The 15,848-nt window shown below is 40.0% G+C and overlaps 1 protein-coding gene across 4 annotated transcripts in view; it reads left to right on the top strand.

The window, feature by feature from the left end:
- Positions 1–15,336: 15,336 nt before the first annotated feature.
- Positions 15,337–15,848, top strand: part of RPS6KA3 (ribosomal protein S6 kinase A3) — a 98,472-nt gene continuing 97,960 nt past the window's right edge. The window contains exon 1 of one of the 4 annotated variants that reach the window (XM_039852297.1): positions 15,337–15,466. In XM_039852297.1, coding sequence (XP_039708231.1) covers positions 15,398–15,466 — 69 coding nt within the window. In that variant the 5' untranslated portion in view covers positions 15,337–15,397. The remainder of the gene's footprint in view (positions 15,467–15,848) is intronic. The other 3 variants (XM_039852299.1, XM_039852300.1, XM_039852301.1) reach the window with 3 other exon arrangements.

The raw sequence follows: 15,848 nt of genomic DNA on the forward strand, positions 1-15,848 counted from the left end.
ATTAGGAAGACCCCCCTCTCAAATAACTGGCAACCTTATAAGATGGCCATGTGAGGTTACAGAGACACTCAGGGAAGAAGAACACCATGTTTAGACAGAGGTATTGTTGGAGGGATGCATTCACAAGCCAAAGAACACCAAGGATTGCTGGCAACTAGCAGAAGGTAAGAGAGAAGCATGAAACAGATTCTCCCTCGGAAACTCCAGAAGAAATCAACCTTGCCAACAACTGATTTTGGACTTCTAGCCAACAGAACTATGAGAGAATAAACTTCTTTTGTCTGCATATGACAGCTGGAATTGTTGCGGTCATCTTGCAACCATGATGTGACAAGCCTGAGGACCAAACTAATTCTCTGAGAATGGCAGAGTAAAATTATGGAAAGACCCCGGGCTTATAATAAAATTTTGAAGCCACTAAATTAATTAACCATGCACTCATTCTACCCTTAGTCCTCTTTTATATAAGATAACAAATTCCCTTATTCTTCAAGCTTATTTTAGTTGGGTCTTCAGCTCTTTGCAGTCAAAAACATCCTGACAAGCCACCCCTAGTAAAAATACAAAAGGGCAATACTTTAGCTTTACTTTATGTTAATTAGACTTTTTTTGCATTACTCTAAAAGCTTAACCACTGGGATAAAAAGACAAATAGAATTTAAACTGCATGAGAAGGAAAAAAACTCTCTCATACAAAATAACTTGAGGAAAGAAAAGATTATCATCTTTAGTCAAATGTTTCTGTGCAGATAACAATGACATCAGTGGTCTTGAATTATTTAATACTTTGATCCACAGTGTCATTTATGAACAATGTCTTTGCAGTTTAAGATTAGAAGCATCTTAACTTTGCATTTCATTTACCTTGGTCACATAGTTTTCAATTATACATTTTTCCACGTTGGCTATGCTTCAATTTCTCTTTTCAATTGATTAAAACTCTTCTTTGCTGAACCTAAGTAAAATACAACAGAATACATGCAAAATACGAAAGTAGAGAAAATGGAAATAAGTAAACCATCACCCCCAAATAAATAACCCACAATCTAAAACATTGGTCTTGCTATACAGAAAGTTAATAAAGCAAGTGAAAAGAGCTAAAAATGACCAGCAAACTATGGCAATAAAACTCGTGAATAGTTCTATGAGATGAAAAATATATTAAAAAGTATTTTTCTCTGAGGTGAAGCTGTTATGACATTAATGGACTTGGTGAATGAGTTTAGATGCTGAGTAAAAACTTGAAATAGTACTAGGGAAAAGCATAGTTCAGCAGCAAGGGCTGGAAAACTAGAAAGAGTAAGTAAAATGGAGCCAAGGAGGAAGATGAGATCATAAAAAGCAATCTATTTGAGGTTCAGGTCTGAGATTTGTATAATTAAATTGAAAACTTTTCCATTTCAGGGACTGGAATTATGTTGAAACGAATTTTGATAAAACTCGCCATTCAAACTTTATGAGTATGAGCCCATAATTGCTACCTATCCATTATATAGAATGTACCCACGGAATTGTGCTGGCCGAGTTAGTCATGACTCATTAGTATGTTTTTAGAACACTTAGATATATTAGTTGCCTGAACATTCAGGCAATGTTGTTCAAATGTACCTTAATCAGAATACTTCAATAGTTTCCTCTATTTCTAATTAAGCACTAAAACATTACAAACCACTTAAAACATTTCATAAAATGGATTTTGGTGAATTATGTTTCACTTATTCCAAAGGAATTTAGCAATAGCCTAAACTAAGACAGTGTTTGGTGCTATTTTTAGTGTTAATGATGCTCCCCTTTAATAGAAATAAATATTGACTTGGTTATTTATTCATTCACTCCGCATTTATCAGCATTGCTCTGTGCAAAGCCCTGTATAGTAGGCCATATGGAGAACATTCAGATTAATTGGGCAGGGATTCTGCCTATTCTAACATCACAGTTTATTTGGGAAGATAAAGCACATATACAAATGACTATAACATGAGATAGGAAGTGGTAAATGCTAAAAGAGATGTGGATGTAAAATTCAAGGAGAGTGAGAGCATATTGCTATCAGAGAGGTACAGGAAAGGCTTTGTGGAGAAAGTGCATTTGGTGCCGAATTCATTTCGTCTTTCAAGAAAAATGTACTGGAAAGGTCCCAGCCCTCACAGAAGGTGCAGCCCAACATGGAAGGCAGACAACCAGCAAATGAAGGTTTGAGAGTGGCATGCTCTAGGGAAAGAGAAAGAGCTTGGCGAAAAAAAGAAATAGAAATAGGGAAAATTAAATTCTGGTCAAGACGGCAGGAAAATATAAAATTACATCTGTGATTCATTTAAAAAAATAGAAATAGAAATAGGGCCAATGTGGGCATAGTGTGATGAGGAAATGGGAGAATGTTAGGAGATGAAGTCAAAGGTAGGTAGGATTCAAATCATGTAAGACCACATAGGCCATAGGAGGAGTTTGGATTTTACTCTAAGTGCTTTGGGAAGCCACTAAGGGATCGAGCAGGAGGGTAACATAATCTGGTTTGCATTTTTAAAAGATTGATGTGGCTGCAGGGTGGAGAAGGGATTGTAGGGAGGTAAGAGTGGGAGCTGGAGGAATACCTCTCAGGAGGCAACCGAAAGAGTCCTGGGGAGAGATCAAGGTGACTTAAATTCCACTGATAGTCAAAGTAATAGAAGTAGGTAGATTCGAGATCTATTGTGAAGATAGAGCCAAAAGGCCTTCCTGATGGATTGCACCTGGAATGTAAGGGGAGTTGAAGAATTAAAGATGACTCCTAGGCTTTTGGCTTATGAATGGCGGTGATATTTACTGAAATTGAGAAGGCTTGCAGAGGGTCTGGGGCTGAAAGGAGAGATTAACAGCAATTCTAATTTGACTATGTTACGTTTGAGGTATCTATTGGACATCCAAGTGGAGATATCAAGTAGACAGCATTAGATTTGAGGATATAGACTTGTGAATCATTAGCATATGGATGTATTTAAAGCCATGGACCTGGATAAGATCAATAGGGAGAAAGTGTTGACAGACCAAGAACCAGACCCTGGGGCACTTGAAAGATGGATAACATTTTAATAGGCAGAAATGAGAAGGGCATTTAACAGGAAGGAACAAAGTAAACAAAAGCTCAGACACAGGAAATTGTGTAGCAGAAGTGGAGAAGCTCTTCCATTTAGGGAAAGCTTGTAATAGATACAAAGTCCTAGATTTGGTCCACAGACTTCAGTGAAGAATTATGGAAGGTTTTTAATCCGTAGAGTATTCTGTTCCTGATAATGTCTGAGTGGCTACTTTGTGACCATCCTTCCCTAGATAACAACTATAAACTCTGGACAAGATTTTTTTTTAAATCCTCCCTGACAACACTGGAGAGCAAACAAAAGCAGGCAGATACTGAACGCAGTCAACACTTGAAGGACAGCAACAGCTTTTTGTGAGTTTTTCCATGTTTATTTTATAGCTTTCTGCCTGAAGGCAAGTCTTAGACTTCACCAACCAGGGCAGCTAAACCTATCATCTTTTTGGCTTGAAGAATCAGAGGACAGAGTTTGGAGCAAGGTGGAGGGTGGAAATCTCTAAATGGAGAGAGACAGAAAGGGAGTACTTTAAGTTCTGTATTTAAACTTTGCCTAAATCCCTCATTGATCCTGGAAGTACACATGTACAGGGCAGACTCCAAGAAGCCCAGGTAAGGTTAAAAAAAAAAATCTAAACCAAGATTTCAGCCGCTGCCCACAATGAGGAAGACAGTTTGGAATTTGAGCTCAGCCAAGTTAATTGCCTGCAGAAACAAACAAAAAGTTCCTCTGGAGGAACCAAACAGAATCTACAATCTCTCGAACATGCCATTTACAATATCCAGGATACAATCCAAAATTATTAGACATATGAAAAAATAAGAAAACCTGACCCATACTCAAGAGAAAAAATAATGAATGGAGAGAATCAGTGACGACAACCCAGATGTTAAAATAAGCAGACACAAGGAAAATATTCTTATAATGAATAAAGCTGAAGCGTGAACTCATCACTGTCTCTTGGAAGAATGAATCTTAAACCAATGTATAAGATTAATTTGAGGATGCAGAAACCAGAGATGAGAGAACAGTAAGGAACCTTTAATGAGCGAGTAGTTCTATAGATATAAAAAGAGGAAAGACGGCAAAAGTTACTTTGAAAAATATCGTCTGACTGACTATGGGAAGAAGTGAAAAGAATCAGAGATGACACTGAGGTTTCACGTATGGTTAACTAAAAGAATGGTAGTACCACCAACAGGAATAGAAACATCAATAGAGGATATAAGGCTTGGATATTGGAAGACAAATTCAGCTTTCGAAATATTGAGCTTGAAATATTAACATGATATCCCATTGGAGTATCCAACATGGAGTTCCAAATTCATCATAGAGCTATGCAAATATCAGAGTCAAGTCTGGGGAGAATGATTTGCAGTCGTTCAATATAGAAGTGATAATTCAAGTCCCTATGAGATTGGATTTAATTTCCAGGGAAGAATGCATAGAGTTAAAAGAGAAAATATGCATTAGATATCTATTGCTGCACAGCAAATCAAAAATGTTTAAGACAACAACAAACATTTTTTAGCTCATAATTCTGTGGGTTAGCAACTTTGGCTAAGTTTAGCTGGACATTTATACTGGTCTCTTGTAGGCTCCCTTATGTATCTGCCATCAGCTGCCAGGTCAACTTTGCTGACAGTTGTTAGAATTTTGTTGAAATGGGTTTTGATAAAACTCAGCATTTGAATTTTATGAGTATGACTCCATAATTACTTCCATATCTATTATATAGAATGTACATCTTTCAGGCCTCACCTGAGATGGTTCATCTCTGCTCCATATGCTCTCTCATCCTCTAATAATCTAACCTGGGTTTGTTCACATGGGTCCCAAGAGAGCAAGCAGAAGTATGCAAGACCTCTTAAGGTTCAGACTTGGAACCAGAACTACATTGCTTCCATCTCATTCTATTGGCCAAAGCTGGTCATCAGGCTGTCCCAGATTCAAGTAGCAAGGAAATAAACTCCACACTTTGATGGGAGAAACTGCAGTCACATCACAAAGACACATGGGTACAGAATGGGGAATAATTTATGGCCATTTTGCAATCTACCACATAGTCAAAGAATTCCGGATTTGCATATCCATGTTCATAGCAGCATTATTCACAATAGCCTAATCAACAGAGGACTGGATATACAAATTGTGGTATATACATGCAGTGGAATATTATTCAGTCTTAAAAAGGGAGGAAATCTATACATTCTACACATGAATGAACCTTGAGGACATTATGCTAAGTGAAATAAGCCTGTCACAAAAAGATGAGTATGTTTCCATTTGTATAAGGTGTCTGAAATGGTGAAATTCGTAGAAACACAAAGTAGAATGGCGGTGGTCAGAGAAGAGAGCAGGGAATCTGAGTTGTTGCCTAATGGGTACAGAGTTTCAATTTTGCAAGAGGAAAAAGTTCTAGAGATTAGTTACACAATAGTGTGAAGATACTTAATACTACTGACCTATACACTTTAAAATGCATAAGGTGCTAAATTTTATATTATGTATTAGTTATCACAATTAAAACTAAAATATTTTTTAAAAGATATAACTTTGGACTATCTTTTTAAAAAGATAGACCCTCTCCCCTTATTTGAGGGAGAAGAGGAAAAAGAGAACCAAAGGAAACAAATTTTGCCCAGCCTGGAACTAATGGAAACCTATCTAGCAAGAGGGATTTGAAAATGATTCTCTATGTGCCTTTAAGGACCACTGTCAGATAAAGGGTTCTAGAAGTTAGGCTTTCCTCCATGTAGGAAAGAGAAAAACAATCTCTTCTGTCCAGGATTCTAGGGTTCACATAATTTCTCCAATTATCCAGGCTCATAATACCATGATTGAAATTCCAACCCCAGACCCACCTTCTATTCTCATTCATGCCAGCCCCATCTCCTGATCCTAGACCTCAATTCTTGTCTCTTGGCCTCACATCAAATTGGTAATTCCTTGTTAATGATACAGTCTGCTTCCAATCCTTTTTCGAACCACAGCCCCAGGCTCCCAGAAAGCAGACATCGCTGCAAGTGATACATACCTAGAATGGTTCTGAAGTTCTGCTGCACTCAGAGATTGCTTTGCTGTAGGCTATCTTTTTGCTGCCGGAGAAGAAACAACGCTTCTGCCATTCCTGTTTCGGCCTTGCTCTCTGCTTGCTCACTCATTACATTCAGTATGTCTTATAGCCAGACTTGGAGCCCTCCTTCTCACTTGAAGCTGCTGTCGATGTTAAAGTCAGAAAATGGTCATCCCAAGAGCTGAATGGGATACCGAAGTGCAGTAAAATTTAAAAACCACCAAAATTCCATTTATAACCAATTTTCATAATTGTCTCAAAAATATATTTAGAATTGGCTTGTTCAAATCAAGATCCATGCAGTATATCTTGTTGTCTGCTTTCACGTAAAGCATTACCCACTCCCTCTTTCTATTCTTTCTATTGACTTATTGTAGAAACTGGATCAACTAAACCTAGAGAAGATACCACATTCTATATATTTGTCTACTCATTTGCTTCTGGTATCATTTGATTTCTTTCTCTAGCTTCTTTTTTCCCCAAAACAGAAGTTAGCTTTAGAGCAGCACTGTCCAATAGAACTCTCTGCCACAGTGGAATGTTCTATAACATGCACTGACCCTGTAGCCACTAGCTACAGGTGAAAATTGGCACTTGAAATGTGATTAGTGGGACTGAGGAACCAAATTTTTAAATTTTATTTTATTTCACTTAATTTAAATTTAAATAGTCACGTGTGGCAAATGGCTACCATATTGGACAGTACAGCTCTAGAGGCTTCGTTGAATTTCACTTCAGGATTTTAGAAAGAATATTTCATAGGTAGTACTATATGCATGACATAAGAGGCTTATAGTGTTTAATTGTTTCACCTTTTTTGATGCTAAAATTCACCAGTGAGTTCAGGTAGTAATACCCTAATCCTTCTAATTTCAAGTTCCTCATCCACCTTTTATCTAATGGCTTCATTCATTTACAATTGTTACCTGAATCAGTTCTTTCCTTATGGATTTTAAAAGTTTCTTTCATTATGTTCTTCTAAGTCTATTATTCCTTCTACATTTATAAGCCAGAATTTTTCTATAAAGAACTTTCATCAACTAATATTATATGGTTGGCCTAAAATACAGTTTATACAAGAAAAGTCATGACAAATCCTTGATTATTTCTCTTTAATTGCCATTGAAGGCAGGGGGAAAGGGCTTGCATCTTGCATCTGTGCAAAGGTATTGGGATTTTATCCTGAGCCAAGGAAAGCTGTTGTGGGTTTTAAGCAAGGGGTGAACACAATTTTAGGAATCACCCTTTAGCCATAGTGTGGAGAATGGGTAAAAGCCAGGAAGATTCTAAAGGGATCTGTCATATTGTAGGCCAGAAATTGTGAGGGCCTGAAATCTGGTGGAGGTAATGGAGTAGGAGAGTTTGACAGAATCCAGATTAGAAAACAGAATCAACTGTTAAGTAATATAGGAGGATGGGGTAAGAGAGAGTATGGTAGGATGACAGGATGAACCCCAGATTTCTAATTTGATGATCCAAGTAAGTAATAATGCCCCAAACCACCTTGAGAAATATAAGAAGAGAAGTAGAGAGAAGTTACTGTCTAAATGAAAAACTAAATTGGCCCCAACATGGACCTCCTAGACAGAAGGAAAGATTTAGGAAGCTACAGCATAATTTTTTTTCCACTTCAGTCTAATAAATGATAGTGAGTGCATACTATACTATGGGGAAATTGCTTATATAGAATAGCATGGATTCCAGAGATCTATAAATAAAAATAAGGAGAATAAAGTTTAAATGGTCAGGAGATAATAAACAATTGCTTTCTGATGATAAAAAAGTTAAAAATAAAAGTCAAGGATATTTTATTAGCATTAAGTGTTTCACCTGAAGAAATTAAATTCTAGGCTCTATTTCTATCCATTTTTAAACATATTCCAAATTCCTCTCTATCATTATTTTTCCCTATTGCTTACAGAGATGTACCTACTATTTTAGGATATTGTTAATAGTAGCTACAGTGATTTCAGAAGGGAAAAATGCTATGCAAGTGTATAAGCAAAAATCTTCTCAGTGGTTGTAATAGTTTGCTAGAATGGCCATAATAAAGTACTACAAACTGGGTGGCTCAAAACAACAGAAATTTGTTGCTCACAGTTCTAGGAGCTAGAAGTCAAAAATCAAGGTGGAAGCAGGTCTATGCTCCCTCTGAAACCTGAAGAGGAATCCTTCCTTGCCTCTTCCTAAGTCCTTGCCTCTTCTTCGCTTCTGATGGCTTGCCAGGAATCCTTGGCACTCTTTGGCTTGTAGATCCATCATTCCAATTCTCTATCTTCACATGGCCATCTTCTTATAAGGTCACCAGTCATATTGGATTGGGGGCCCACTCTGTTCAAGTGTGACCTCATCTTATCTAATTATATCTACAATGACCCTATTTCCAAATAAGGTCACATTCTTAGGTATTGAGGGTTAGGACAGCTATGGCAGGACATAATTCAATCCATAACAGTAGTCTAAAGACTCATGATGAACTATGGAAAACAAAGTTTTCATTTGAAAATTATCTCTTTTAGCATCCTTTCAAAAGCCTTATATTGCTCTTTGGAGGAACTGAAATTTATTTTCTTTTTTTTTCAAAATGACTTTCACAGTCTCTTGCTGTCTCCACCAAGGTGAAATAAAATAAAGACTAAGAAAATGATATGACATGCAGATCGATTTTAAAAAGACACTTTTAAGTACTTAGTTGTACTTTATGATACATTTTCCCAAAGCATTTTCCTGAAATTTTTTTGAAAGAATTAATTATAGTGAAAAACGTTCATTCTTTATCAGGATAAAACACTAGCTTTGCTAACAATACCTATTGTTAGAATGAAACAAGATAATGTATATAAACTGTTTAACAGTTTGCAAGTACTCAATAGCTGTTAAATGCTATTAATATATATTTAGTATTCTTAGGAGTGCAATAATGATTAAAGAAATTAATACATGAGAAACTCTTATAATACTGCCTGACACATAGTGTGTACTCAATAAATGTCAAGCTGTTACTGTCAACATCATTATCATTATATAAGACGGTAAAGTGTCCAAAACTGCCAATGCTACTTCCGATTGGTTTATTCTTGCTTACACATGAACTCAGCATTTGTGTATACATTCCTTAAGTGGGGTTCCCTAAAATTTAATTTAATAGAATTAATAGAATCCATCCCTTATTTAGCAGGCAATTGTGAGTTATTTAAATTTGATTTCTTTTTTAATGAAGGAATTCCTTAATAGTTATACCATTCAAAGTATTTATTTCCTGGTTACCAGGAACGTGACTTAAAAATAAGCTACTGAAATCATAATCAATGTGTTGTTTGATGAAAATGTACTTCATTAACAAACATGATACTAGTAATCTACAGCCAGTTTTTCCAGCAACAGACCTGACTTGACATTGCCTCATTCACACAATTTTTGTGATTAAAGCTGAAGATTTCCCAAGCATAGAGATTTTGGGTTCAGTTGATGGTCAAAGAATAGGGTTCCATTTGATTCCATAGCTTTCCCAAAGTCATTTCCCCAACAGAGATCTGATTATGGGCTAGTCTTAAATGCAAGTCACTAAAAAAGTCAGGATATTTTTTGAAGTATCTTTTCTAGCTGCAGACTCAAATCTACATTCAAAAGCACAAATATAGACTTAAAAAAAAAAAACATAACCACAATAACAGCCATGTTCTAAAACAACAGCTCCATAAAGTTTTTGGGGTTTTTTACACAGTGATGAGTAGGAACTGGTGGTCCTTGGGTTTCTGCTTCAAAATGGTTTGTGCACTGAAAAAAATTGAGAACCACTGCTCTAACCAACCAAACTAAATTGATAGTTATAAAACAGGAATGTTTATCCTCTGAAGGAATACTGTATACTATGATTTTTGATTAATGTTATGGCAGCCATTTTAATATCAGTTTGAAAATGAAATTTTAATGTATTATCTCTCTCTTATGAATAAGTGTTTATAAACAAGAACATTTAGTGGGTCTTTTCCATCCTAGTAAAATGAAAACTGAAGAAAAACAGTAGCTTATTAAAGCTCCAAGAATGGCTTCTCAGTTCCTTGTCAAGTCTCAAAGCCCCATAATTCTTTCCCTTCAAACAACTCTGAAACAAAATGACACCTCTAAGGAGTAAACATTTTGGAAACCAATAAAAGAAAACATTAAAGCATGTCTGACACAGACCTCTCCTCCATACTTCCCTGTTCCTCCCATCATCCCAACATAAGTATGAGTCAGGTAATGTTAACTTTGAATCATACATTTGTTAGTTTCTTTTGAGCATTACATAAACAAAGTTTTGATCATAGCCTATGAGGCAATTGACCTGTAATCATTTGCATTTTAACATATGTGGCTTGAAAAACAGAACAGTAAGTTACTCTACATGCTTTTTTGTTGAATTCCACAGGAAGTTACTCAGTATTATTTTTGTGTGTGTGACACAAGAATGACTTAAAGAAATAGATTGTACCATAATAAAATGCTCACACAACAAATGGAAAGAAACAACTTTCAAGAGTGAAGTATTCAAATTACATTATGCATGCAGGAATACTCCCTTTCTAAAGTCGATAACAGTAGTTCCATTTATTGAGTGCTTCCTATGTGGTAGACATTGTGCTTAATGCTTTACAGACATTATCTCCACTTAATCTTCCCAACATTGTACAAGGTGGTTATTATTATTCTTATTTTCAGGTGAGGAAAACAAAGCATGTTCTGCAAATATTTATTGAGCAACTACTCTGTGCCAGACCCTGTTCTACGCCTTCGAGTTGAAGCTTATAGATGTAAAGGAGGAACCTGGAGTTTGGACACAGGCCTTGCTCTGCTTTTATCATGATTTCATACTGCCTAACTAGGAATAATGTTAAAGTAAATATTTCAAGTGTTTATATCATAGAATGTCTTCTTAGTTTCTTATAGATTTTATTAGCATTTTTCATCATATGCAACTCATATCTGGAGGAGAACCTAAAGAAGATCCTTACATTTCCCAAAATTCGAATACTCTCAAATAGATGTAGAAATTCTTGTCTCTTGAGATATGTATCAATCAGGAAAATATTCTTAATAATTTTTATTTGGGAAATTTTAAAGAGAAAAAACAAAATTCATATACATAAAAGATATGTTACCACATATTTTGTTTCATTGTTGTCTTACAGGAGATAAAATTTCAGCCTAAGCTTTTTCTTTTTCTCTGGAAATAGTTTCTAGTAATTATTTCTTTTTGTATGAGAAATAAATATGCTTCAGATCATGTAAAGAGAAAAAGCTTTTTAAGAGGTGATGATGATTAGATTTTATGGGTTTTATATAGTAGTGACAAACCTATATGTAGAAGAGCTGTGGATTTTGGATGTATGTGAGGTAGAGATTGTGCCATGAGCCATAGTTAGTCATCTTGTAACTTTTCCAGACTGATGTAACTCCATTTTTTGAACAAATGTTATTTTGTCAAGTAAATGCCCATTTAAACTTGTATACAAAGGTTATAATTACAGCAGGAAATTGTTGAGGACAGAGGAGGTTAAATCTGGTTGTCCTGTCATACATCAGGAATGATTTCTTGGAAATCTAGTCCATATTTTCGACTGAGGTTTGCTGCTTCCCTTTGCTGTAGTTTCAAGTAATAACTTTCCAATATTTTGGTTCTGACTGAGAGATTTATGTATGTTGAGGGGTGGGACATAGAATCAGTAGGTAACTGAATCAGCCTTTCTGCTGATTTTGCACCCAGGAGCCCAAAAAGGTGTCATAATGTGAGGATATCACATTTTAGGAATACTTGTATGAATACATAAAAGGAAAAAAAAGACTACATAAAAGGCTCAGTGTTAAAGGAAAGTTCTAAAGCAGTACTGTCCTATAGAACTGTAATGCCAATCTTGACAAGTAAGCCACATATGTAAGTATACATCTTATAGTAGACATATAAAATGTAAAAAAAAAAAAGGTGGAATTAATTTTAAGGAAATATTTTATTTAACTCAGTATGTTCGAAATATTTCACTATGCAGTCAACATAAAAATTATTAAAGAGATACTTTACATTCTATTTTGTACTAAATCTGTGAAATCTGGTGCGAACTTTACATTTTATAGCACATCTCAATTGCAACCAGCCAACTTTATTTTAATTGCTCAAAAGCCATGTGTGGCTCGTGGCTACCTGTTAGCCTGCACATGAACTCTAGAGGCAGCTAGCTATTCTGACAAACTACATTTAGAGTTTTTCTTTCTTAAACAGGAAAAAAAAAACAGAGAAAAAAAAGTAATCCTGCTCAGGGCACTATCAGCTTCTGTGTTCAAATAACTCCTTTTGCTGCCACCTACAAGAAAAATTCCCCAGCCTCATTTTATTTCCCCAAATTCTCCCAGCCAAAGAGAATGGTTGCACCACACTCAGATTTAATAAAAGAAAAAAAATGAAAAAGGTTTATTGTTAACCAAAAGAAAAAATTCGCTTTCTTTGGGAACAAAAGGAAGGATAATAGTGTTTTTTCTAAATCAGTTCACAAATACTTACCAAGTTGATCCTATGTGTAAGACAGCTGTGCTAGTGGTACTTTAGCCCATTATTAGCAGTTTATTTAATGCTCAATTCCTGCAATGTGAACACTGTTCACATTACTTTTGCAGATCAATTAACTTTGTTTTAAAAGTTATTCCTCTAGTTCTCAAGGTAAAAAGAAATGAATAGAAGTTGATACTGAAATCAACTTTTCAATATACAAACAATTTGATTTATTTCAAAAAGGTTAGTTTATCCTTTGAGTGGAGTAATTAGCACTGGACTGTGTTAGATACATAACAGTTTCTTTCAACTACCTATGTTTTTTCTAACGCAAGAATGTTAATTGGAATAATTGATCACTGTTTGGGGGGTAATTTACCTTAAACTAACCAAATTGACCAACTTCTTTTCTGTATAAGGAATTATGTGGCTTTGCAATATAAATGAAAGATAAATTAGGCACTTTGTACACAAATGCAAAACAATACACAACTCCTTATCTTCAAACTTTTGCAAGCTAGTTTTACATCAGGAATTACGGAGACGGTGCTGCTAAATTATTTGAGTTAGGATCTGGCTTGGATTTGCAGCCCTTGAATCAAGCATGTCAGGGGAGATGACAAAATCACGAGCTAAATCCTCCTCATCCCCAAACCACGCTGAGCCTGCCCACATGTTGCTCAACCCTGAGCTGTCCCCCTGAGTCCAAGGCTGCGGGAGAGAGCGCACAGCGAGGATTTCCGGCTGCCTCCTTGGGCTTCCTAAACAGATGGAGCCTCTTCAGGTGGCCTGTGCAAAGGAGCGGGCCGGCAAAGGCCGCAGAAAGAGCCCAATACCTGATTCTCTTGGGCCCAGCAAGAATCCTTGCACCGCCCGCGCAGCCCCTGGACGGCTAGGTGTGGGGCTCTAATCTCATCCTCACACCTGCGTTCGGAAGGAAGGCTAGGGTTCTCCAGGTGTCTGGGTTCCGGGATGATGAAACAGAGCTGTTAAAAGGCGTGTTCTAGGAGCGCAGTGGGGGACGCGCTGTGGTAGCGGGGCGTAGGAGGCCCGGGACGCCTTGGCCGAGGCCTGAGGGGATGAAGGCACTGGCCGGCCTGGAGAGTTTCCTTTAGTTTTTTCCTTCTCTTTGTAGGGCTATTGGCTAGTGGCTGCCTTACCTTTCCACTCAGCCCAGAGACTTTTACACAATTCTGCCCGGGCGCAGCGAGTTTGCCACGCCACCTGGAGCGGGGCACACAGAGTCGCATCCCCAACCTCCCAGGACCCTCTCCAGACGCCCAGGCCTCTCCCCACACGCTCTCCCCGTCATCTTGGGCGCCGACGCAGTCTTGGGATTGGGTTTCTTCAACCCAGGGCTTCCCTATCTTGGGCAGGAGGAGGAGTTAGAACTTCTCCCTCTCCCTCCTCCACGCACGGCCTTGCTGATTTTTTTAATCTAATCTTTTATTTAAAGTCAACAGAGGAGCAGGAACCCCGGACTCCTGCCAATAAGATATTTTAGAATAATTCCCCAACGTCTGCCGAGAGTCTCGGGCAGCATTAAGGAACCTTCTTGTTTTCTCCTTTGTGAAGATTTAGGCAGCCAGAAGTGGGGGTCTTTAAGGGTCGAGGCTGAAGCCTGAGGGCTCTGAGGACTTGGCGGGGGTCGGGGCAGCGGGGCGAGGGGGAGAGAACGATTCATGAAATGAAATAGGAATTCTTCAAAATATTAAAATATAACACAGGACTGTTAATATGGAGAACCTGAATCAAACCGGAGTCAAACCCCTGAGGGAGCTCCTCAGGCACGAAGTCACCAGTGTCCCGAATGTAGTGTGGGGCAGTGAATGGCCAGCTAAGGACTCTGGGGTGGACCGGTCCCGGACATTATGGGGTGTGCCCATAGACTCGGCGCGCCCACACGCACTCACGTAGGAGTCAGGCCGAAAAGACACCCCACGCCCGCTCTCCGGGTCTTTGGCACCGGACTGTGCCTCCTGAGCCTCTCTCATCTCCCTCCCCAGCTGGGTGGGGACCACTGTTCGCTACATCTCCAAGGAGCCTCTGACCTGCTTGGACCCATGATAGTTAAAGGCTCCCGGCGTTTCGCCTCTCCTGCCTTTCTCTCGCCTCTTTCCCAAGCCTCCCGCTGACGCCCCCAGATTTCTGGGGCTCGCCCTTCCTGAAAGTAGGCGAGGCCCAGAAGCTGAGGCTAGGGCGAGGAAGGAGGGAGGAGCAAAGCGTGGCGGCCGGGGGCGTGTCTTCACAAGCCCCGCCCCCGGGTGTGCGCGCGGTGGCGGCGGTGGCTAAGGCTCGCTCTGAGAGACAGGTATCGCTTAGGCGCCATGTTGTGAGCGGAAGTGGGGGAGCGCGCGGCGGCCGCTGTTCTACTGGGAGCGGGCGCGGGAACCCGCGGCGGGGGGCGGAGTTGTAGTCTCCGCGGCGGAAGGAGGAGAGGAAGAAAGGGGCGAGACCCGGTGCCGGGCAGCGGCGCGAGGCTCTCGCTTGGCGCGCGGGCGTCTTCAGCGGGCGCGCGGTGTTCGAGGGTCGGTGTCGGACGCCGAGCCCTTCCCCGGGCAGCCGCTGCCGCTGTTGCTACTGCTGCTGCCGCCGCCGCCGCTGCTGCTGCTGCTGCTGCTGCCGCCGCCGCCGCTGCCGTGGGGCTCGGGCGGCGACTGAGTGGGGACGGCCGCGGGGCGGGCGGGGAGGGAGGAGGCGGTGAAGGCGGCGGGCCGGGGGGGGAAGATGCCGCTGGCGCAGCTGGCGGACCCGTGGCAGAAGATGGCTGTGGAGAGCCCATCCGACAGTGCGGAGGTGAGTGCAGCCCGGCGGCCGGGGCCGGCGCGCCCTCCCCTCGCCCCCGCGGGCTGGCTCCCCTCCCCGGAGCTGGCCACTTGGCCCCTTCCTCTGCCGCTCGCGTCTCCCCTCGCTCCAGGATTCTTCGGGTCGTTGAGGTTGGTCTGTTTGCCCTTCTGCTCCTCCCTCCCGCACCCCCACCTCCCCTCCCTCGCTCGGGGGACTGTGGTGTGGTGGCGCGTGGGGTTTGGAGTGGGCGCTGGGGCTTTGCAAGAAGCTGATTTTAATCAACTTTGCGTGGGGGAAGCGGGAGGTGGAGCGGGGGCCGCCGAAGAGTTGGGAAGTTTGGCCCTGCCTGATTGGGGGCTTCTGTGGACCCCGGTGGCTTTGAGGGGATGAG

The sequence above is a fragment of the Pteropus medius genome, unplaced genomic scaffold (assembly GCF_902729225.1).
Source record: "Pteropus medius unplaced genomic scaffold, Ma_sr-lr_union100, whole genome shotgun sequence".
NCBI classification, from domain to species: Eukaryota; Metazoa; Chordata; class Mammalia; order Chiroptera; family Pteropodidae; genus Pteropus; species Pteropus medius.